General features: G+C 42.0%; 3 protein-coding genes across 25 annotated transcripts in view; 2 read left to right on the forward strand and 1 right to left on the reverse strand.

Annotated features, from left to right (window-relative positions):
- The window catches only part of SUPT20H (SPT20 homolog, SAGA complex component), a 43,964-nt gene extending 43,070 nt beyond the window's left edge, over positions 1-894 (forward strand). Inside the window, exon 26 of the mRNA XM_008273562.5 lies at positions 575-894. Coding sequence (XP_008271784.3) covers positions 575-715 — 141 coding nt within the window. The 3' untranslated portion in view covers positions 716-894. The remainder of the gene's footprint in view (positions 1-574) is intronic.
- Positions 895-983: 89 nt separating this feature from the next.
- Positions 984-11,416, reverse strand: EXOSC8 (exosome component 8). 13 transcript variants are annotated; one of them, XR_016212933.1, is made up of 12 exons: positions 11,172-11,416; positions 10,321-10,549; positions 8,996-9,032; positions 8,734-8,797; positions 8,000-8,073; positions 6,848-6,893; positions 5,880-5,998; positions 5,747-5,792; positions 3,758-3,854; positions 2,410-2,530; positions 1,810-1,916; positions 984-1,196 (listed from the first exon to the last, which is right to left on the reverse strand). XR_016212933.1 is itself a non-coding variant. In XM_002720605.6 (12 exons), the coding sequence occupies exons 2-12, from the start codon at positions 10,335-10,337 to the stop codon at positions 1,081-1,083; spliced, it is 831 nt and encodes a 276-aa protein (XP_002720651.1). In that variant the 5' UTR covers positions 10,338-10,549; positions 11,172-11,273; the 3' UTR covers positions 984-1,080. The 13 variants fall into 13 exon arrangements, 6 of the variants coding, with proteins under 6 accessions (XP_002720651.1, XP_089159821.1, XP_089159820.1 ...); XM_002720605.6 differs by having other exon boundaries at positions 5,880-5,985; positions 11,172-11,273; XM_089303695.1 differs by having other exon boundaries at positions 5,880-5,985; positions 11,065-11,217.
- The window catches only part of ALG5 (ALG5 dolichyl-phosphate beta-glucosyltransferase), a 50,196-nt gene continuing 39,016 nt past the window's right edge, over positions 11,361-22,540 (forward strand). For 3 of the 11 annotated variants that reach the window (XM_089303700.1, XM_089303703.1, XM_089303705.1), the window contains exons 1-4: positions 11,361-11,487; positions 14,418-14,696; positions 14,976-15,022; positions 17,156-17,224. In XM_089303700.1, coding sequence (XP_089159826.1) covers positions 14,984-15,022; positions 17,156-17,224 — 108 coding nt within the window. In that variant the 5' untranslated portion in view covers positions 11,361-11,487; positions 14,418-14,696; positions 14,976-14,983. The remainder of the gene's footprint in view (positions 11,488-14,417; positions 14,697-14,975; positions 15,023-17,155; positions 17,225-22,540) is intronic. The other 8 variants (XM_089303697.1, XM_002720603.6, XM_089303699.1 and 5 more) reach the window with 3 other exon arrangements.

Raw genomic sequence — 22,540 nt, forward strand, 5'->3', positions numbered from 1 at the left:
ACTGAATATATTTTGTACATTTAAGCAATATCCTTATAATTTCAAAATTTTTAAGTCTGGTGGCACATTAACGTATTTTTCTAGTTTACAGTGTATTTTGAAATAGACAGTTTTAAGTGCCAATTGTCAACTTTCTAATTGTACTGCAGAAAAAGTGTTCCTATTAGTAAATGTCATATTTGTCTATGTAGAAGATGTGTACCATTATTTTTAGGAAGGAAAGTCAGCATATTATAGTTGACTATCTTAATATTCAGGTTGGTTTTACATTGCTATAAACTATCATTATACAACAAAATGGTAACTGAAGTTGCTGAGTTACTGCAATATATAGATTGGCAGGGCAAAGTACCAGAAATAATTTTGACGTTTGCAAAGAATCACTTTGAAAGCCCTCAGCAGGCTACTGTGCCACTGGTGCTGTTTGTGTGTTGTCTCAGTGTGGTATAGTCCCTTTTTGTTATCTCGGTGCTTTCTCCCTTCCAGTTTTGTTGTTTTCATCTCTCAGGAAAAGCACCTGTCCACATCTGCCTGCGTTAATATAACTTGGTACTTCTTTCCCTCCTTTTTGCAGCAGTTGCGATTCTTGCAGCATCAAATGGCTATGGCAGCAGCAGCAGCAGCACAAACAGCTCAGCTACATCATCATCAGCATACAGGCAGCCAGTCAAAAAGTAAAATGAAGAGAGGCACGCCTACCACTCCAAAATTCTGAGTCTTATTTTTTTTTCTTTTTTCTAAACACAAAAGAGCATTGAATCAAAAGGATTGAGTTTCTACTTCATTTTTGGTTTTTTAATGTTGTCAGTATTTTACATTGCTAGATGTAAAAACTTTATACAAAAGCACAACTCTATAATTTTTAAATAAAAACAGGGAAATGGTTTGACATTAGGGTTGGTCTGCCTAAGTCATTGTTTTTCAAAAATTGTTTCATTGTACATAACATATATAGAAGTAACCTAAGAAATACAAGAAACATCTTTCAGAAGATTGTAGTTTGATATTTATTTAGTATAAAAAATTGTGCACAGTATAACAAATACATTTTTTACAAATCTGTTTTGAAAACATGGCTATTTATTTGGGTTTCATACTCTTAATTACTTCATCCATCAGTTTTTTTACTTCTTTATGTCTTGTAACTGCTCGGCTCATACAGTCTTGAAGTTTAGCACCAGTCAGTCCACTTCCACCTGAAAAATGATTGTATCAGCACTTTTAAGATTAGCATTGAAAAAAAAAAAAGCTGTAACAAGTTAAAAAAAACAAAACAAAAAAAGTTGTATAAAAATTGTAAACCAGTGGCACTGCCTGAAGATTTCTAGGGTATTTTGTTGTTGTTTACTTGAGAGGTATAGAGATTCCATTCACTAGTGCACATGTACATGCACACCCACCACCCACCCCCACTCAGACAAGCCAGGAGCTGAATCCTGAATCCAGACCACCCACACGGGTGGCAGTCACCTAACAACTGAATCTTCATTGTTTCTCCTCCAGGGTCTGCATTAGCAAAAAGCTGGAATCAGCAACTGGAGCTAGATGAACCCAGTGTCTTAACTGCTAGGCAAAATGCCAACCCCCCCACGTTAAGTTTTAATAAGACTTCCAAGGCTTCTGATGTACGCCATGTTAAGAACCACTAATAATATGAAAATGTAAAGAACTTAAAATAGCAAAGCTAGAGTAAATTCACTATAGGTAAATAATAAGACATCCTACATTCCATTTGACCCTCTCATTTATGTAAAGCTCATACTGAGTTTTCACCAACAGAGGTTTAAGACTGGAGTGGTAGAAACATGCCTGGTTTGTGAAGACAACAGAGTTTGCCTTCCTCATCCATTACGACCGTTAAGGTTCCTGTTGCCAGATGTTCTTCCTCCCCGGTAGGGTCAACTATAAGCAAAGTGCTATTTAAAAAAAAAAAAAAAAAGTTACCAATTTATAGAAAAAATTTCTTTAAGAATAATAATAAGTATACCACCTGAATTTAACTTAGGGGTAGAATGGACTGATGAGAAACCAGAAGAGTGAAAAGCAACTTCAAATTTAGTACTTGTAAGAAACTCTGCTCTTCAATTTGTGAATACATTAAACTTTCTAGCAAATATTGAAAATAGATTCAGGTAAAGTCTTCAGTGAAAGAACTTAAAATTAACATTTCATATATATAAACCAAGGAACAGCAAGGTGAGCATAGAGTTAATAATCAGGATGTTTAGAAAAGTGGAAGAACTGACTAGAAATAACTCTGCAGGGACAACAGGTATAAATTCAAAGATCCAGGGTGAACTAGGGCATATGGTCAACCACAGGCATGTCCTCAAGAATCAGAAAGCTGAGTAACAATCCATCTTCTTAACTTCAAATACAGAAAGTTTTCAGTAAATATGATTAACTTACTCATCAAACACAGCAAAGGAAGTTGCAACTGGGTGAGTTCTGATATTCAAGTAACTTTTTTTCTTTAAATTAACTTCTGCTAAAGCAGTTTCTTCATTAATAGTAACTTCAGGTAACTGTACTAGAGAAAGGCAAATACAAAGTCACTCTGAGTAGTGTTAAGCAACAAATGATTTCTTCAGTTTATTAACTTTTTTGTCTTCAGTTTAACTTATCCAAAACATTCTTTTTAAAAAGGCATCTTAGAACAATTAAGGTAAATAAAGCAGATATAAACATTGTTTTTCACAATATTTAACATTCTTGCCTAGTGCTTATTTAACTTTTTAAAGTTAAAGAAATCAAAATGAGTTTTAGTAGATAAAACTTTTAGTCATTTTCTATATGCCAGGTACTGTTTTATGCATTTCATGTATTTAATCACTGACACTCTTAGAAAAGTACTATTATCTTCATTTTGTTACAAACAAGGAAACTAAAGCATAGACTGGTAGAGTCAGGATTCAAACTTGAGTCCTTTAACCGCTACTCTGTAATACCACCATGCTAACTACTACTTATACCTTGTATTATCATTTCATCAAAGCAATGATAAATACAAGCCACTGAAATCCTAACTAATGAGTCTACTGATCCTTACTAAGGTAATTTATATGGCCTTAGAGTAAAAACAATAGAATGCATTCTACACCTTGTTGGCAACAAAAGAACTTAGAGAATACTTAGATCTTCACCAAACCTCCTAGAGAGTAGTCACAACTCCCTCCACATTAATGCTATTTGGGGAACGACTGCAGTCCTACCTCAAATAGATGGGGACAGTTGTGGCAAGACTCTAAAAGGCATTCAGTTAAGAGAATATAGAACTTCCCAGTGTATTTGGGAAGTCACAGCAGTAATATATTCATTAATTTTTTAAAGATTTTATTTGGGGAGTAGAACCAAAAACAGAGAGATGTATAGATCTTTTATCCCAATTCACTCCCCATATGGCTGCCACAGCCAGGTCTGAGCCAGGCTGAAGCCAGGAACTCCATCCTAGCTTCCCATAGGTGGCAAGGGTCCAAATACTTGGGCCATCATTTGCTATTTTCCCAGGAACACTGGCAGGGAGCTGGTTCAGAAGCAGAGCAGTGAGAACTCCAATATGGTATGCCAGTGTCTTAAGCAGTGGCTTAACCTACCCTGTCACAATGCCAGCTCCATATTCATTAATTTAAAAACATGAATGATGGCTTATCTTAAGAAAAAACTTTAAAAAGTTTATTGAGCCAGTGGACACTGAAGTTTCACAAAACAGAACATTCTGACCCTTTAGGAAAATAGCCTTTTATAAAAGGCTGCTTACCATTTTTTAAAGCTGCTAACAAAGCAAATGTGCAGGCATCCAAAATGTTTCCATCATAATCAAGGCAAATGAGATCACAGTATAGAACCCAAGCAAGCTAAAACAGAATTTACACAAAAAGAAATTAAAGCCTTCTGAGTAAAACATGCTGTTGGTTTAGACTTAACAACCTCAGAATCCTTGGATAAATATGGAAGATAACTTTTAAAGCTCAAAAACTTTAACAACATGTTTTACCGCTATAAAGTAAAAAGTCAATGGCCAAGTTTGGTTTTCTAACCACTGAACTGTCAAGTGATAGACATCTGTATCTTCCTCAAGGGAGCTAAAGATGTATGAAGGAATTTGTTTTGTTGCTCGGTTAACAGATCAAAGAATGTTTCTGAAAGCCCCAGCTGAAACTCAAAATGTACTTTTTCCCCACAGACACCTTACTATGAGGGTATTTTAAAAAGTTCATGGAGGCTGGTGCCACAGCTCACTTGGCTAATCCTCCGCCTGCAGTGCCCGCACCCCGGGTTCTAGTCCCAGTTGGGGCGCTGGATTCTGTCCCAGTTATTCCTCTTCCAGTCCAGCTCTCTGCTGTGGCCTGGGAAGGCAGTGGAGGATGACCCAAGTGCTTGGGCCCTGCACCCGCATGGGAGACCAGGAGGAAGCACCTGGCTCCTGGCTTAGGATCGGCGCACCGGCCATAGTGGCCATTTGAGGGGGGTGAACCAATGGAAGGAAGACCTTTCTCTCTGTCTCTCTCTCTCACTGTCTAACTCTGCCTGTCAAAAAAAAAAAAAAAAAAAAAAGTTCACGGAAAATGGAATTAAGAGCTTATATTTTCAGGGCTGGCGCTGTGGCAAAGCAGGTCAGTGCCTGGCCTGAAGCGCTGGTATCCCATATGGGCACCGGTTTGAGGACCAATTGCTCCAATTTGATCCAGCTCTCTGCTGTGGCCTGGGAAAGCAGTGGAAGATGGCCCATGTCCTTGGGCCCCTGCACCCGCATGGGAGACCCGGAGGAGGCTCGAGGCTCCTGGCTTCCTGATCAGCACAGCTCCGGCCGTTGTGGCCAGTTGAGGAGTGACCCAGCAGATGGAAGACCTCTCTCTGCCTCTCCTCTCTATGTGACTCTGACTTTCAAGTAAGTAAATAAATCTTTAAAAAACAAAAAAAGTTTATATTTTCAGGACTGCTGCCATGGCATGGTGGGTAAAGCTGCTGTCTGTGGCGCCAGCATCCAATATGGATGCTGGTTCAAGTCCCAGCTGCTCCACTTCCAATCCAGCTTCCTGCTAATGCCTGAGAAAGCAATGGGGCATAGCCCAAGTGCTTGGGTCCCTGCACCCAAGTGGGAGACCTGGAGGAAGCTCCAGGCCCCTAATCAGTTCAGCTTCAGAGGTTGCAGCCGTTTAGGGAGTGAACCAGCAAATGGAAGATCTCTCTTTAACTCTGCCTTTCAAATAAAATAAATAAATCTTAAAAAAAAAAATTGGGGCAAAAGATTCTGAAATCCTTTTTTTATAACATGCATTTTCCATGAACTTTCTGAAAATCCCCTATACATGAAATATTTAGGCTTTACAATGCTTAATAAGTCAGTTCTCAGTTCTAGTCAACCTAGTTCTAAGTTATCAAACAGACTTGGGATTTACCAAGTGAACTCACCTTAATACATGCTAGCATGATCAGAAATGAATTAAAAAGAACAGAAAATGTTTTTCTAAAAGGAGAAAAACACCTAAGTTTAAAAGGTAATTCCAAACAGGCAATAAGTTAGCTAACCTCATTGTTTCTTTAAGATTTACATTTATTTAGATAATTACAGAGTCAAACAGATTTTCTAAATACATTGATTTGGGGGTGGGGAAGAATTCTAGTATCTATAAGCCATCCATATTTAAAGTTACTGTGATTTACTCTTTTAATTTCCCTGATATTTTTTCCCTACCAAAAACGGTTAGGAATTAATAAACATTCATGGTTTTTCTATTCCTCTTACCTTTCCAGGAGAAATGCATAAGTCTTCTTTCTGAATTATCCGTGAACTTGATGTAATGACAAAGAGTATACAGTAAATGAAAGGTCAAAAACTATCTCACAATGAATAACAGTAAAATCTTATGAGGTCTTACTTTTCAATGACATCTGCAATGAACTGGCTGGCCACCTGGGCCTCTTCTCCAGGTGGTCCAGACCGAAATCTCGACGAACACAGGGGCGGCAGATCCACATTAGGAACTGAAAGAAACATCTGCAGCTATGAACTAAATTTCACCTTCTGGTTTACTCAAGTATTAAAGGCATTATCAATCCCACAGCAAAGGGACTGTAGCCAAGGAGAGTTTCCAAATGGAAAGCACTGTAATATTATAATTGTACTTGTTTTGATCACTACAAGACTGTAGTCTTAGATAAAGTGTACATTTATTGACTTTTTTCTAGCATCTATGTTAAGCTTCAATTCTACACAAAAGTTTTCCTGATTTCTTTTAAAACATCTCAATCTGTAGCCAGATAGCCCCTCTGCTCATATTCACCTGTTCTTTTGCATTTTAAAAATGTTGATTCTAGGGCAGGTAACTGGCCTAGCAATTAAGATGCACATGTCCCATCCTGAAGTACCTGGGTTCCGTATAAAGCTCTGGCTCCTAACTCCAACTTTCTGCAAATGCAGACCCTGGGCGGCAGTAGTAATGTCAGGTAACTGAGTCCCTGCCACCTCTGTGGAAGACCTGGATTGAGATCCTGCTCCCAACTTCATCCCAGACATGTCCCAGCCTAAATTACAGGCATTTAGGGCATGAACCAGTAGATAGGAGCTCTCTGATTCTCAAAAAGGAAAGCTGACTTCATTATAAAGAACAGATGGTCCATAAGAAAAAACTACACAGTGAGGTAAAATGAAGAATATATGGAAACAGAAAAGTGTGCAATGACAGTTTAACTTATACACAAAGTTTCTGGAGAGTATACGTCATTCCTACGTTTCTGAATGGTAGGAATCATTTTCTTCTTCAACTCAACTACCAGGACATAAATACAATTATATGCATTAAATGTGCTAAAGTATTTGCTTTAAAATGAGAATCATTTAACTTACCAACATATCCTTTATCAGGGGCATCTGCTGGTGGTGCTGCAAATTCCTAAGGAGGCAAACAAATGTTTCTTAATGAAGGAGACTACAAAAAATTGTGAAGACAGTTAAGCAATTAATATGGAAGGCTCTACTTAAGACCATCTTGACTAATTAACTTCCATATCCTGAGTATCTAATATGCTTGGGGAATTGAGTCAGAGACTCTAAGGACAGTGATACTGACCTTAACAAGAGCTCTGCAAGGTAAAAAGGGCAGTATACTGTAGTGGACTACACCACAGTGCTCTCATCAGGATTATCTGGGGATCTTTTCAAAAATATGAACTGGCTTTCTGCCTTACCCTTCTTCTCATTCAGTGGCCAAGAATCTGTATTTAATAGCAGACAGTGCACTGCTCAAGAGACAAAGCTCAGCAATCACTGAGTTCAAATGTCAGACCCACACAGATCACTTGAAGACTTTAGGAAGGCTATTTAACCTCTGGGAAGAATATCAGTGCCTACTCCTAGGATCTGTTATTGAGGATTAAATGACGATGTTGTTAAATCCCTGGCATAAAGGAATAAGTGCTCAAACCCAGTTTAGGCAAGAAACCCAGGGTGTAGTGAGTCAAAAAAGCATAGATTTTTGGAGTCAGATTTATGTCTAAGTCCTATTTAGGACTAGGAAGTGTACCTGGACAAGGTATTAAATCTCATCTGTAAAACAGGACATAGAGAACAAATGGCTGGGTATAAACAATAATCTGGAACATAAAAGGTACTCAGTCAATGCTAGCTGTTATTATTTCAAAATTTTCATCTTAGGCAATTTCAATTTTCTACACATTTATGCAGATTACATACCATCACTCACTATTAAAAGGCATCACCAAACACTTCCCTCAATTTCTTAACTGATATATTATTTAAAATTAAGGATGAGGATTGAAAAAGTTGCTTCATTTTAGTACATTTGACAGATTTGCGTAAGAGTCATTAAACTTGAGTCATATGATCTAGTACTCACTGGTAAAAGCTTTTTGAGCAACTAAATACTAAAAAACATACCTGAATGCCTAATCACAGAGGTATAGGTGTATATTACAATTTAATAAATACAGGAAGCTAATTTGGTAGCTCAAATCTCAATGGGACACATGTTAAACTTACTGCTTTAATTCCACAAATTACTGTAGTATTTCCCAGCTTCACTAAAGCAGAACCATCTGCAGTACTAATTGAACCTGAAAAGTAAACAGAATGATTAGTCTCTAAAAGGAAAAGTTACAGAATTACCTAAATAAGTATTAAAACTCTGTGTCTCATGTTTGCCATGTGTAATTATCTTGCTACGTATCTGTTGCTTGCAAAAACTGATTCCAAGTTTGAATAACTGATTTTAAAATGGTATAACAAATTAAATTAATGTTTTTAGAATTATTCACCTATCCTTGAATTTGAATCAATTTTTCAGTCTGAATAGTACAGAAAATCATTGGCCAGCGCCACGGCTCAATAGGCTAATCCTCCACCTGCGGCACCGGCACACTGGGTTCTAGTCCCGGCTGCCCCTCTTCCAGGCCAGCTCTCTGCTGTGGCCCGGGAAGGCAGTGGAGGATGGCCCAAGTCCTTGAGCCCTGCACGCGCATGGGAGACCAGGAGAAGCACCTGGCTCCTGGCTTCGCATTAGTACGGTGCACTGGCCGCAGTGGCCATTTGAGGGTGAACCAACGGCAAAGGAAGACCTTTCTCTCTGTCTCTCTCTCTCACTGTCCACTCTGCCTGTCAAAAAAAAAAAAAAAATCCCTCGGATATGATAAATTTGGCTCAAAAACCATGTATGTGGTTCAGAAGGCTAAAACTTGCAAATGTCATACAGTTGTAGCTGGAAAACACATCCTCACCTATATTAACGGTTGTGGTTCTGAATTCACCAAGTTCTCTTCCATCAGGGCGACAATTCTCTTTCTAAATAGAAAGTTTACTTATAAGAGATTATGTTATATTGTCATGTGTATTTTACACACACCAGGGGAGACACATTAAACCCCATTAATGCAAATGAATTTAAATTACTTGGAATATGTCTTTAAAAGAATATTACATATTATATATACTGTAATAATATATTATCAAAATAGCACATACATAACCACCTTTACTCACCAGAAATCTTCTGTAATACTCCAAAGGTTCCACAGTTCTGAAACACGTTAATACTGAAGTAAATTAATGAGTCTTAACTGGCAAAGAATTTTAAAATGTGATACAGCATAAACCTCCACAACTTGTAACTAAGTTTCTTTTGCGCATTTTGATGTTCATGTTGCTGCCTGCAAGTATGGGGGAATCTTCAAAAAGTTTTAAAAAAAGTGTGTATTAGAAAAACTACATGGATTTCAAAATTTGGAGCATGAAAATAAATTTTTCTTTTATTTTCCATGAACCTTTTGAAGTAACCTTGTAATTATAAAAAGTATATACCCTTACAGTAGCAATCACACCCCATTGCTGCCTTTAACTGTCTTAAACAAACAGAGCACTGGAATCCAGAGTCCTTTGACATGTCTGAAAGAGGATTAATTTATGAGTTAAAATAATCATTTAATAATCACTTTTGCTCTGAGACAGGGATTCTTAACCTAGTGATCATGAAAAAAGCCACATCTTCATTTATTGTAACTGAAATTCAGCATACACTTTAGCATAGAGTTCAGTTATGACTGCAAACATGCAATAAACCATTATAATAACAGCAGTACCTACAACTTTAGCAGAGATAATGTTCTGATTTTTTACTTTCATGTGCATGTTGAGGTTCATCTTTACTCTGAAATTCCCGGAGTTACTGGACGCCCTACTACTTAAGAAAGCTAATTTTATATCCTAAAGAGTTTATAATAACTTCAATATGATTTGTTTCCTTTGGAACCCAGGGGCTGGCTCAAGTACTTGGGTTCCTGCCACCCACGTGGGAAACCTGGAGGGGACTGTCCAGCTCCCAGCTTCAGACATCTGAGGAGTGGACCAGAGGATGGATAGCTCTATCCATATGTCTCCCAAGTGAAAAAAAAAAAAAAAAAAAACCTTAGAAAACATCTTACTCGGAGAGTCAATAGGCTTCAACAGAATAGCACCCAAAAAAGGCTTGAAGTCAAACCTTTTGAAGGACGCACAACCCTCGGAAACACACTACGCGACCCGGAGGACCGGGCACAGGGGGCTCGATGCAACAATCTTTGCGGGGCTACAGAACTGTCCCCCGGGTGCGCGTTCCCTGCACCGCGGGCTCACACGCGCTCCAGTCCCTACATCCCCAGTCTCCACTCAGGGGCACCTCCAGGTCCTCCCGCCTGTCGCCTGCTTTGGCGGGGAAAAAAACGGGACCTTGGCGGGGTCGACTTCCAGGCGAGAAAAATCTTAACTAAGGGTTGGGGAAACCCCCAAGCGCCAGAGTCCACAACTCGGGCCCGCCAGACACTGACACTCACTTGAACCCGGCCGCCATCTTCCCCGCGCGCGCGCCTGCGCCTGCGCCGCTCCGCCCACCGGCACGCGCGCCTGCGCAGAGCTCTCACGTCCCGGCGGTCGCCGGGGCCTTCCCGCAGCCGCTGGAGGAGCGCTTGGCGGCGCGGTATCGTGGTGGTGCTCGCTTGGCCTTGGCCTTCCCGAGCCGGATGCGCCTCTAGGTTTCCTTGCCTTGCACGTATTTTGACGAATCTGGCATCAGAGAAGTGAAAGGGTGTTCTTTAGGAAAGGTTGAGGGTTCAGAATAACGCCAGCAGTTTAAGAGACAACAGCTTATACCAAGGGCTGCACAGTGCGTGCGCAGCTCCCGTGTCTCTTCCCCATCTCAGGCGAGGCCCAGGTGAGGGGCTGCCAGCTCCTGCACCTCGGAAATGCGTGCTGCTCTCCAGGTTACACTGTGCAAGCCCAGGAGCTGGAGCAGTGTGCGTTAATCCACCATGCCCTGCCTCCCAGGCAGGGTTGCCAGGTCCAGTACAGGCCACCCAACTAAATCTGAATGAAGATTGGGAAAACAAGGTTGACCATTCTAGTAGGAGTGCATGTCCTTAGTTGTCAGTAGGAGCTGGGATGAACAGGGCAAGTTTTAGCTATAGACATGGTTGCACAGAGTTCCGAAGGTAATCAACACCACTCTACTGTGCACTCCACATGGTTAAAACGGCCAAATCTGTTTAACCTGAATTTTAAAATAGTAATAGAACCCATACCTCTAAATGCGTGGACTGCACCGTATGCGAGTTACATAGTTCAAGGCCGTTAAAATTATTAGTTGTTGAGCTGAAACTCAAGCGGACGTCTCGTGCACCTGACTTACCGAACGCAGCTCGCCCTGCAGTCTGCGGCCTCTCCGCGGATGCAGCGCCTGGCCCAGCCGCGCGGCGCGTCCTCGCCGTCGGCGCCTGCCCGGGTCGCGGCCGGCCGTGGCCGCGCGGGGGCGCTGTGGGCGGAGGGCGCCCGGCCGCCGCGGCCTCTCTGGCGGCGGGAGGCGGGCCCGCGCGGGCGCACTTCCGCGTGTGTGGAGCTGCGGGATAGGGAGGGCGGCGGAGACGGCCCCGGCATGGAGGATGGCTCCGCTCCTGCTGCAGCTGGCGGTGCTCGGCGTGGCGCTTGCGGCCGCAGCACTCATACTGGTGAGGACAGGGGTCGGGAGCGGCGCGGGCCTGGGCTCCCCGTTCCCCTGCAGCCGCAGGCGCCCAGGGCGTCCGCTCTTTGGGTGCTGCGGCTTCTTGAACTAGTCCGTTTTCTCCCCGCTTGACTCCAGTTCCATCTCCTGGATTTCAGTTCCTCCTGTCCTTGGAACTCTGTGCCCGGGACCCTGTAAACTTTGCCACGTTGGACTCACCAACCCATACACTCGTCCCGGCCTTGCTCGCCCCCTGGTCCGAGACCCCCTGCCCACCCAGCTTGCCAGCCTCGACCTATGCTTCCATCTTCCAGACTTGCTTTTCCTGCACCTGCAGCCTCTGCAGTTCTGCCCTCACCCCACCCCGAGGGCGTTTGGACCCCCTAATATGTGCCCTGTGATCCTGATGGGAATAAATCAATGGAGCAACAATATCCTTCTAAGAACGGATGCAGAGAGAGGCAGAGACTCGAGGCCCAGGCCTTGTCACGTTACCGTCTCTCTAGGGGTCGTTATGCCCCGGAATTAAACGCCAAAATAGCAGAATCCACGCTTTCTTTGCCATTGCTCTGAAAATGCAAAAGCATTATTTAAAAAAAAAATCCATCTCTGAGTGATAGAAAATTTTCCAAATAAACTGTTGCACATAGCTTGGAATGAATCTGCTGTCTAGTTAGCACCCTAGGTATTCAGATTAGCATAGCCAGAAGGGCCACTGGGCCATGTTCCTGGAGGGGCCGCTAGTTTGTAGCTTACGAATGTTTTAGAGAAAAGGCAGTACATACTGACTTCCTTGTTGAAAGGTGTTAGACTAAGAGGAGTCCTCTTTTTTACGAATATTTGGAGATTTCCGGGTTTGTTTGTTTCTTTTTCTTTTCTTGTCCTTTTTTTTTTTTTTTTTTTTTTTACAGTTTTGGGGGCAGATCAATCCTTTGATGGGCAGTTTGACAGAAGCCCAGCTTGAAGCTGTGTTGCTCTGAATCCACTGCACAGATTAAAATTGTGTGCATTATGGGGTTGTCATGACTATCTTTGATCTTCCTGGCTTGAAGTGATAATAAGAGCTGTCTTTTGTTAAGTATTGTATGTTGGGTATTGGACTAGTTTAGTAGAAATTGTTTCATTTGGTCTTTGAAACCACACTGATATGCGTTATATTAGCTTCATTTTGGTGGTGGGAAACAGGTGGCACAATTGAGCTCATGTTCTCCAGTATAAGCTGGTGGAATATTTTATCTGTAAACCCTAGTCATTTTTCCCAAAAGAGCCTCTTTTTTAAAATATAAGCACAATAAAATGGTTGCATATTTTTACAAAATCTGTAACTTTTATTCTCTTGTTTCAAATACCCCTTGTGTTCCAATGCCCTTCGTTCCAGATATGTCTTAGTATGTTTCTCTCCGTTTTTCCAGTCATAATCCAAACAAGGGCTACACATTGCACTTGACTGATGGGTCTCAAGTCCCCTTAATCTGTTGACGATGCCCTCTCCTTTGTTCCCCTTTCCTTGTCTTTAATAAATGTTGGCATTTGTGCTGTAGAACCCCCACACTCTGGATTTCACTGATTGCGTCCCTATGTTGCCTTCACTGACTCCTCTGACTCCTAAATTTCCTATAAACTGGTAGTTAGGATCTAGACATTTGGTCCAAATGCATATTTAAAGTTTTTTAAAGAGCAAAAGTATGTGAGTGGTGCTCATTATTTCCCCTTGGATCACATCAGGAGACAAAGACTGGATGATTGTCTCTGGTGCAGTCAGCCCAAACCACCAACTGAAAGTTTGTCATCAGCCTAATGGTTTTAGCAGTCATTGTGGATCATTAACTAAATTATTTAAACAATGAAATGGTTCCCTGGCTTCTTACAAAGGGACCAGTTTTTTTTTTTGTTGGCCTCCTGGTCCAGTGGAAGACCCTTCAGGTTGACTGCTTTATCCTTGTCATTTACCGATGGTGCCTCTGCTCTCTGCTGTGACATGCTGTTCCAACGTCATACATTTTCAACCCAAGATCTGAAAGAAATGTCCTCTTAAGTGCAGTGGCTACTTTTAGTTGGAAGTTTGATTTAGAGCAGAAATCACAATCTGGACACTAGGGTGCAGAGCACTACTCCATGTGCTCACACTATTAGAAGCATATTGAGTTTCACTACGTACCCAGTGAGATGTTATAAATGGCCATCAGATTACAGATAAGTAGTATTCCAACGATTTGGAGTTTGTTTTGAAAGAAGGTATACCAATAGAAGCAGTGTTAATAGGATGGTTATTTCCAAAGCTAGCTCCCAAATACATATGAAAGAAAACTTAAAAGTTTTAAACTTTGGAAAATGTGATATTCTGAGTTAACCTTTGGAATAAGAATCAAGATTGTTTTCTTAAGCATTACTGGTCCCTACTGTGAGAGTCTTGAGAAATCTTCTCTTCATATCTGAGTCTGGTCCTGAATGGCAAGTCTGCCCAAACCTTACACATTCTATCTGCAATATGAACAAATGGAAGTGGAGCCTCACTGTGTGTGTGTGTGTGTGTGTGTGTGTGCGTGCTTGTGCATGTGCATGCTTATATACTGGGGATCAGAGATTAGGGTTAAGGGACATCTCAGAGTAGGCTACATGTAGTGTACTGACTGTTCCCTATTACATTTGGGATGACAGCCCTGAGGACTGACAGGTGGTAACGGTCAAAGAGCCTCCTAAGTTATTAGCCCCCTTACTAATGGAAAAAAGCAGTTATTAATTCATACATAGAGTGTGAACTGGGGGGCTGTCCTATCATTTTGAAGTCACCTCCAGACTATTTGTTAATGAACTAAAAACTGAAAGTGAGTATTTCACCAAAAGGAAAAAAAAAACACCATGCAAGTGATTTATTCTAATATAACAAATACAGAAAAGATCAGGATAATGATTTCTTTTTTACATGTCTATTCTTAGATTTCCATCGTGGCATTTATAACTGCTACAAAAATGTCCCCACTTTATCGCCATGAAGAAGAGAAGTTCTTCTTCAATGCCAAAGGCCATAGGGAAGCCTTACCCAGCATATGGGACTCAGCTACCAAACAACTCTCTGTCGTTGTGCCTTCATACAATGAAGAAAAACGGTGTAAGCCCTGTTTGATTTTTCTTGATAAGGGGAATTGGAGAAGAAAAGGCTATTGGAAGTGTTTGACCTCCCTGTCCTTGCCAGAGAGTTGATAGATGCATGCTGTGGTAAGTGCATGTTTGGTAGCTGGAATTGGGAAGAGGGGGGAATGAGTGTCCCTGTGATGCATGGGAGCTGCTGCCGTAGGTCGGGGACTGAAGTGTTCCCGTGGAGTGCTAAGCAAGATATGAATAGAAGACTGATATTCCAGGTGGGAATGGCTACCGGGGAAAGTCCCAAAGGGACTAATTGAATTATTGGATCTTATTTCCATATGCAAACCAAGTGTATGAGGGGTGGGTAAATCATTTTCACAAGTGATTTTTAATATTTCTTTTTTCTTGAAGTGCCTGTGATGATGGATGAAGCCCTGGGCTATCTAGAGAAACGACAGGTATCATGTTTCCTCTTTGAATGTGATGTCTCCATTTAAAGACTACACCAGGTCATCAACTTGAGGACCCCAGGCTAGATGCACTGTGAGAACCGCTGTCCCTGGGCCACTCCACTACTCAGTCTGTTGCTAATCCTCAGCCCTCAACAGGCAAGCCTAACATATAGCCTGCCACCAAGGCAGGCGGGTGACTCCACGACAAATCAGGAATCTGAAATTTCTCTATGCACCTTACTGCTTACTTTTTATCCTCTCTTGCCTGATGCTACATTAAAACTGAATGACAATGTATAGTCTACAGACTTTGATGATGGCCCAATGAAGTTTTTACTTTTGTGACTTTTTAAGAAAAGTTACTTTTAAAGATCTTATACCTAGGCTAAGTTATTTTGTCTTTTTTTTTAAGATTCAGTTATTTATATATTTACCTGAAAAGCAGAGTGACAGGAGAGAGAGAGAGAGAAAGAGCGGGGAGATAGGGAGGTGGGGAGAGGTGTCTTCCATAGCTGGTTATTTTTTGTTACTCTCCCAGATGGCCACAACAGCAAGCCAGGAGCCAAGAATTCCATCTGGGTCCCCCAGGTGGGTGGCAGGGGCCCAAGCACTTGAACCATCTTCCACTGCTTTCCCAGGCACATTAGCAGGGATCTAAATCTGATGTGAAGCAGCCAGGATGCTGACACAGGATGCCAGCATCACAAACATGATTTTATTTTTTCTGTACTGCAACACCAGTCACTGTTTTGTGGTTCTTTATCCTCAAGAGTCCCCCTTCACATAATTTTCTCTTCATACATAAAAAGAAAAAGTCATGCACAGCCCTTTTTTGTAGCATCAGCCACTGTTGGAATCTCCTCAGAGATGTTAAAAACTGAGTGAACTTCATGGCTCATTCTCTTTTTCAAAAAATTCTTTGTTTTGGTTTACTTTTTGTGTTTTTTTTTTTTTTTATAAAGGGAAGATTCACTGAAAGAGAAAGGGCCATACACCTATATAAACATTAAAGAAAAGAGAATTGAACCCTTATGTGTGAAGATATCACCTCTTGTGTTACATGTAACCTTCACACCAGCCACATAGACTGCCTTGCTTTGTTCTGTTTTGTCCTAATTTTTTGTTTGTTTTAAAAATGTTTATTTATTTGAGAGAAAGCAAGCTCTTATCTGCTGGTTCACTCCCTGGTTGCTCACAACAGTTGGGTCTGGGACAAGTCAAAGTGAAGAACTCAGCCTGGGTCTTCTCTGTGGGTGACTGCTGCCCAACTGCTGGAGCTATCACATGCTGCCTCCCAGGGTCTGCATTAGCAGGAAGTTGGAGTCAAAAACCAGAGCCAGGAGCCAAACCTAAGCACTCTGATAGGGGACACAGGTGTCTTAACTGCCAGGCTAAGCACCCATCCCGTTTGATTTTTTGAATCAGAAAATTAGAGAGTTCAAGATCATAAGGGTAAACAATGATGTAGCCAATTTGGAATTTGCTCTCTCTCTCAATTTAAACCTCCTGAGTTCTTTTCTCATAGGCTTCAGGCTCTCTCAGGTGGCCTGTAGTGCTGTAAGCACTTGCTTCCTGCACCTGTGTAACACAGGTAGCCAGGCAGAGGGTAAGGCACATGGAGTGATTTAGTCAGTATTGCCCTCTTCTTCTCCCCAGTGTCCGTCTCCTTTTTTGTTCTTAGTCTTTTTATTTTGTGTGATTCGTACATCTAGTTTATATATTTTGACACTGAAATTTTTTTTTTAAAGTTATATATTTGGAAGTTAGAGTTATATGGAGAGGGGGAAAGAGGGGCAAGGGAGTCTCGCATCCATCATTTTACAATGCCTGCAACAGCTGGGGCTGGTCCAGGCTACAACCAGGAGCAGAACTTCATCCAGTTCTTTCATGTGGATGGCAGAAACTCAAGTACTTGGACCATCTGATGCTGTCTGCCAGGGTGTACACTAGCAGGAAGCTGGATCAGATGCAGAGCCAGAACTTGATCCAGGCACTCTGACTGGGGATGTGGGTGCCCCAGCAGTGGCTTAACCTGCTGTTAAACGACTGCTGCCCCGTTTTTAAAATTACTTACCGTTGTGTGAGAAACCTGCATGGAAGTTATGCCAAATGGCCTTATTTTATTTTTGCTTCTTACAGAAACAAGATCCTACATTCACTTACGAGGTGATAGTAGTTGATGATGGCAGTAGAGACCAGACTTCAAAGGTAAAATATACTTGAATTTAGAGTTTCCAGTAGATAGACCAAGCTGTTTACACTTGAGAAATCTTAGCTTCCACTTTCCACAGGACCCTGAGACTGTGACACTCTCCATTGTTCCAGTGTGGGTAGTAGTAGAAAAATCAGAGATTTGATTCCTTTAAATTTGGGAAATAAGCCTACACTCCGTAGGCCAGGGAAGCTTCAAATGTCACCAACAAGAAAGGAAAAATACCAACAGCAATTTACTGTGGTTTCCAGAGAACTAACTCCTTGCCTGTCAATTTATGCCGTTTCTAAAGCAGCCATGCACCTGGGAAGCTGCCCTCACATTTACACTGGGTGTCAGATAGTTATTTGGTGTGCCTCATCTGGATTTACCGAGAATGGGCAGTGCCAGTGTTCCAGGCACTATCCCCTTCCACACTGAGTTCCTAGACCTGGAACTGGCTGTCTTCCTTGTTCAGCTTCATTGTGCATTGATTCAGTCTCGCTCCTGTCCTTGATAAATTAATCTCCAAACATCTGATATTTTTAAAAAGATTTATTTATTTATTTATTTGAAAGGCAGAGTTATAGAGAAGCAAAGTCAGAGAGTGAGAGAGAGAAGTCTTCCATCTACTGCTTCACTCCCCAGATGGCCACAGTAGCTGAAGCTGTGCCAATCTGAAGCCAGGAGCTTCTTCCAGGTCTCTCACACGGGAGCAGGGGCCCAAGGATTTGAGCCATCTTCTACTGCTTTCCCAGGCCACAGCAGAGAGCTGGATTGGAAGTGAGGCAGCCGGGACTTGAACCAGTGCCCATATTGGATGCCGGCGCTGCAGACTGTGGCTTTAACCCGCTGCGCCACAGTGCCAGCCCCTGTTTTTATTTTATAATTAAGTATGCCTCACATGTTCTTTCATATTCATGATTCTGTAATAAAGCATTCATTTACAGTACTCTTTACAGTCTTGTTAAATCACAACATAATGGAACTTAATATCATTGTACAGAAAAATATCCATTCACTTCATGATACATCAGTGAATTTTTTGTTAAATGCCAACTGTGTACAAAGACCTTGGCACCAGATGGGCCATAAGAGTATAGGGCCCACCCCTTTGTGGAAGGAGCCTCTAGGGCATTCTGTGACACACCCACAAATTCTGTAATGCAGGTGAAAAGTGGGCCAAAGATAAATTCTATAACGAATTTGAGAGAAAAGGAAGTGGCTTTTGAACTACCTTCTAAGTTAACTAGAAATGTGGGTAAAGTAGATTCTGTTCCACTTATGATGTGGTTATATTCTGATAGATCCATTGAGAGCTGAAAGTTTTATAAGTGGAAAACACATTTAATCCAGCTGACTTCCTGAACATCACAGTGAAACTACACAGCACGCTGTAAAGCAGCAGTGAGGATGCTGTTTTCTGCCAAGAGTGTTTGTATATTTATAACATTCACAGGCTGTACAACTTAAAAAGTTGCCTGCAATAGATTTATTGAACTTTGAGTCCCACCTGGGATGCCTTGGCAGGGACAAACCAAATGATAAGGCCTGTGGGCCAGACTGCATAGGATGGGTTGTGTCCCCTGGTGACCATAGAACTGCCAGAGCTATGACTGCTGCCACTGCCAAGCATCCAAAAGAGGAGTACTCTGTTGATCGCTGCCTGGGGAAAGATCAACGTTTGAAGTATGGTTTCTACTGAATATTCTTTTTATGCTGTCATAACAAAAATTGTAATTCAGAATGAAAAAATTATGCCTTGGCATAAAGGCAGAAGGAATTGGTGGGATGTGTTTTGGAAAGTGCAAGTGCTGCATGTGGAATAGCATGTGTGACGTGAAACTAGTGAACACAAACTCTCTCCATGGTTTGTTGATACATGAGGGAAGTGGCACAGAAAGTAAACACTGGGTATTTGCTGATGAGATTACAGAGCAGCCTCAGCCAGACTGAGGAAGAGCAGTTTTCCTGCAGAGCACTCTTCCTGGCAGCCTTTGATACGTGAGTGGCAGGCTGGTCTCCTGGAAAGAGCAGAGCTGTCCCTTATCAGCAAGCGAGGGAGAGCTTAGCAGTTGGCCCTGGTCCTCCTAAGTTCCATGGAAACTCAAAGCTCGATACCATACTAAGTGTTGTGTGTATACTGACTGCCTGTTACCTTCTCACATCCTGAGGGTTATGGGGAAGATTTTATCTATAGCTCGTATTCCTGAGGAGTTTCAGACTAGGAAGGCAAAAGTTACACATGAAGTATAGTACAAAAGCATATTGGGCCCATACGTGACATCTATAAAATATCAGAGTGAGTCAGTGCACAAAGTGAGCTAAATTCACAAATGGGCAAGTGGCAGCTGCTGCAGTGTTCTGAAGGGCACACTACAAAGCTCTCGTGTGCGTCTGTTTCAAACGGGTGTGGCTTCAAGAATATATGCTTTCAGCCGGCGCCATGGCTCACTAGGCTAATCCTCTGCCTGCGGTGCCAGCACTCCGGGTTCTAGTCCCAGTTGGGGCGCTGGTTCTGCCCGGTTGCTCCTCTTCCAGTCCAGCTCTCTGCTGTGGCCCGGGAAGGCAGTGGAGGATGGCCCAAGTGCTTGGGCCCTGCACCTGCGTGGGAGACCAGGAGGAGGCACCTGGCTCCTGACTTTGGATCAGTGCAGCGCACCAACCGTAGCAGCCATTATGGGGTGAACCAACAGAAGGAAGACCTTTCTGTCTCTCTCTCTCTCACTAACTCTGCCTGTCAAAAAAAAAAAAAAAAAAAAAGAATATATGCTTTCTTCATTTTCTTCATATCATTTAGGGAGCCTTTCATCCCAGCCAAGTCAAATTCTACTTGGTTCTTTCTGTGACTTCAATCTTCCTTGGTTTGGAGTCTTTTGATTATCAAGCTTTGTGGCATTCCAGAGTAAACATCTACAGTTCAAACAAATGTTCTTTGAATAGACAGTTCTTGAACTGTCAGCATGAGCCCAGGGCTCTGACAGTTACTGGAATACAAAGATGTAAGACGACTCTGCCTTGAAGGAGTTCACATTCAATACCAGGGAGATGCACCAAATAATTAAACCACAATGTGTTAGATATTTCTGTCAGGAACTATCATAGACAGTAGCTGAGGTAATAAAAGTATTTGATTATCTCATACACAGGAAGTCTGGACATAATTGATTCTATAGCCAGTAAGCATTTAACCAGCATTAAGTTACTGGGTTAATATTCTTTGAGTTGTTGTACACTGCCTCATCATACAATGACCACAGATTCAAATAACATGTTTCCTGCAGTAAGAAAGAAATAATCAGGACTTCAAGAGTCATTCGTGCATGCCTTTTTCCTTTTTAATTGAGACTAAAAATCTTCAACAGAAGTCCCCCACACCCATAAGCCACAACCTGGTGACATGACCTCTCACATCTGCAAGGGAGGCAGGGAAAGTTGTTGGTAGAAATGACTTAGACCAATCATGGTTCATTCTCTAGGACTCTGTGATTATCACTGTGCAATGAAGAATCAGAGATGTTGTTTGTTGGGTAGGCAGCTATTAATGGTGCCTGCAATAGTGCTACAGTAGGAGTATGCACAGAGGATTGTGGTTGCATCTGCTCATTAAGACTAGGCAGTTCTAGACTGCATGTCAGGCACTAGAAATATTAATCCTTGCCTGCAAGTAGCTCCCATCCTATGGAAAAGGTCTACAATTACATTACATGGTGAGTAAACTTAGGTGCTTTAGGAACACAAATTATTAGAATTTTGCTTGCTTTATGACTGGGGGAAGGTGAGGATGCTTACAGAAGCTAGGAAAAAGAAATGATGTTTGAGCTGTCTTAAGCTAGCCTGCCAGGTGACTAAGTGCTCTAAGAGAAGAAATGGAGTGTGAGAGCATAGTATGCTCTGGAAGTCTCAAATACTGCTGTTGTACAAGCTACTAACAGGGCAGCATCAGGAGCTAAAGCTGAAAAAGTTAGGTGAGGACCAAGGCACAGAGGGGCCTTGGTTGAGAACTTACGCCTGAAACTTTTGAAAGCTACAGGTCATCATTGAAGATATTTGCACAGTGAAGTGTGAGGTAGGGCAATAGCCATAGGTCCACCTAAGCTAGGTCAGTAAGTAGTGGTGAGCATGGCATGGAGTTCCGAGATGAGGTGGCATTTTGGAAATCCATGTGATGAGGTTTAGTAGCCAGCCAATTGTAATGGGTAATAGAGATGGAAGCTATCTCAGGCCTTCAGCCTGAGCAACTTGTAGATGATGCTTTTTGCTGCAATGAGGAATAATTTAAAATGTGCAGGGGTGCAAGGAGCAGGTGGATGAAATTCTGGCATTCTGTATCTAATATACATCTAGATGACATAGGGGAGAAGTCTAGGCTGTTGACAGACATTTGGCTTCCATAAACATATCATAAGCAGTAATTAAATCCATGCAATGGCTCCCATTGAGTTTCTATATTGAGAGAAGGTGGCCAGTTGATGCCCCTAAGCTGTACAGTCATACTGTACCTGTGAGAATGATCAACATTTAAAGAACAAGCGAAGGAAAAGGAGTACGTTAGTGGTGAGAAGTAAAAAAGGAGAGGAAGGAGAACAAACATTAGATGAGAATAACCTAACAACTGCCTACAGAAATGATTGTCAAAAGGAGAAGGTGCCTTTTATGGAGTGAGACTAAGGAGAAGGGAAGTGGAAAAGCAAAGGGCATGAGCCACACTTTAGTGGATTGGAGAATAAGTGGGTTATGAAAAAATGCAGATAGCAAATATAGATCCCTGTATTTGAGTATAAGTCAGTAGTGACAGTTGCTTGTGAGGACATTAAAGTCAAAGTTAAGTTGTTAGCACTTTAGAGGTTTGAGCAAATTCAAAACTGAGGAGCCAGTAGAGGAGAGATTGAAAATTGAGGAGAGCAAGACAAGTTATGGCATGGATGTCTGCCGAGAAAGGAGGGTTTCAGAAAAAAAGGTTTTGGGGGAAATGTCTAGGACACAGCTGGCCTCACTGGCAGGTAAGATCCCTTCCTGAACAGAGGAAGTAAACAAGTCTTATCCAGAGTGGAGGGCCTGATTACAGGTGTGTTCAGTCAGTCAGCACACAACTTTTCTTTTTTCTGACAGCTGGGTGGGTAGAGGGTTCAAGAAGAGAAGAGAGTTGTTGCTTGCTCTGGTGGCTCCTCTGCAGGAAATTGAACTGTAGCTTCAGCCTATTAGGTAAGGGCATATCTTGGAAACAGGAATTCTACAACTCCTCTGGGCCACCAGAACACACCTCATATAATCTCATCGCAAGAAGAGGTAAACTCATATAGCAGTGTTTGAGCCAAAATGAGACACCTTGT

Source organism: Oryctolagus cuniculus, chromosome 9 (assembly GCF_051225735.1).
Source record: "Oryctolagus cuniculus isolate XC-2025 breed Fujian yellow rabbit chromosome 9, ASM5122573v1, whole genome shotgun sequence".
Taxonomy (NCBI): Eukaryota; Metazoa; Chordata; class Mammalia; order Lagomorpha; family Leporidae; genus Oryctolagus; species Oryctolagus cuniculus.

Excerpts from the sequence above, each read along its gene's own strand:
- EXOSC8 (XM_089303693.1), bottom strand. The coding sequence starts at position 11,416 with ATGCCGGGGCCGTCTCCGCCGCCCTCCCTATCCCGCAGCTCCACACAC. Across the intron at positions 5,793-5,879 it reads ATTGCAGATGTCATTGAAAA|TTCACGGATAATTCAGAAAG; the intron begins GTAAGACCTCAT and ends CATTACATCAAG. Across the intron at positions 2,531-3,757 it reads GTTAGCAGCTTTAAAAAATG|TACAGTTACCTGAAGTTACT; the intron begins GTAAGCAGCCTT and ends GCCTTTCTCTAG.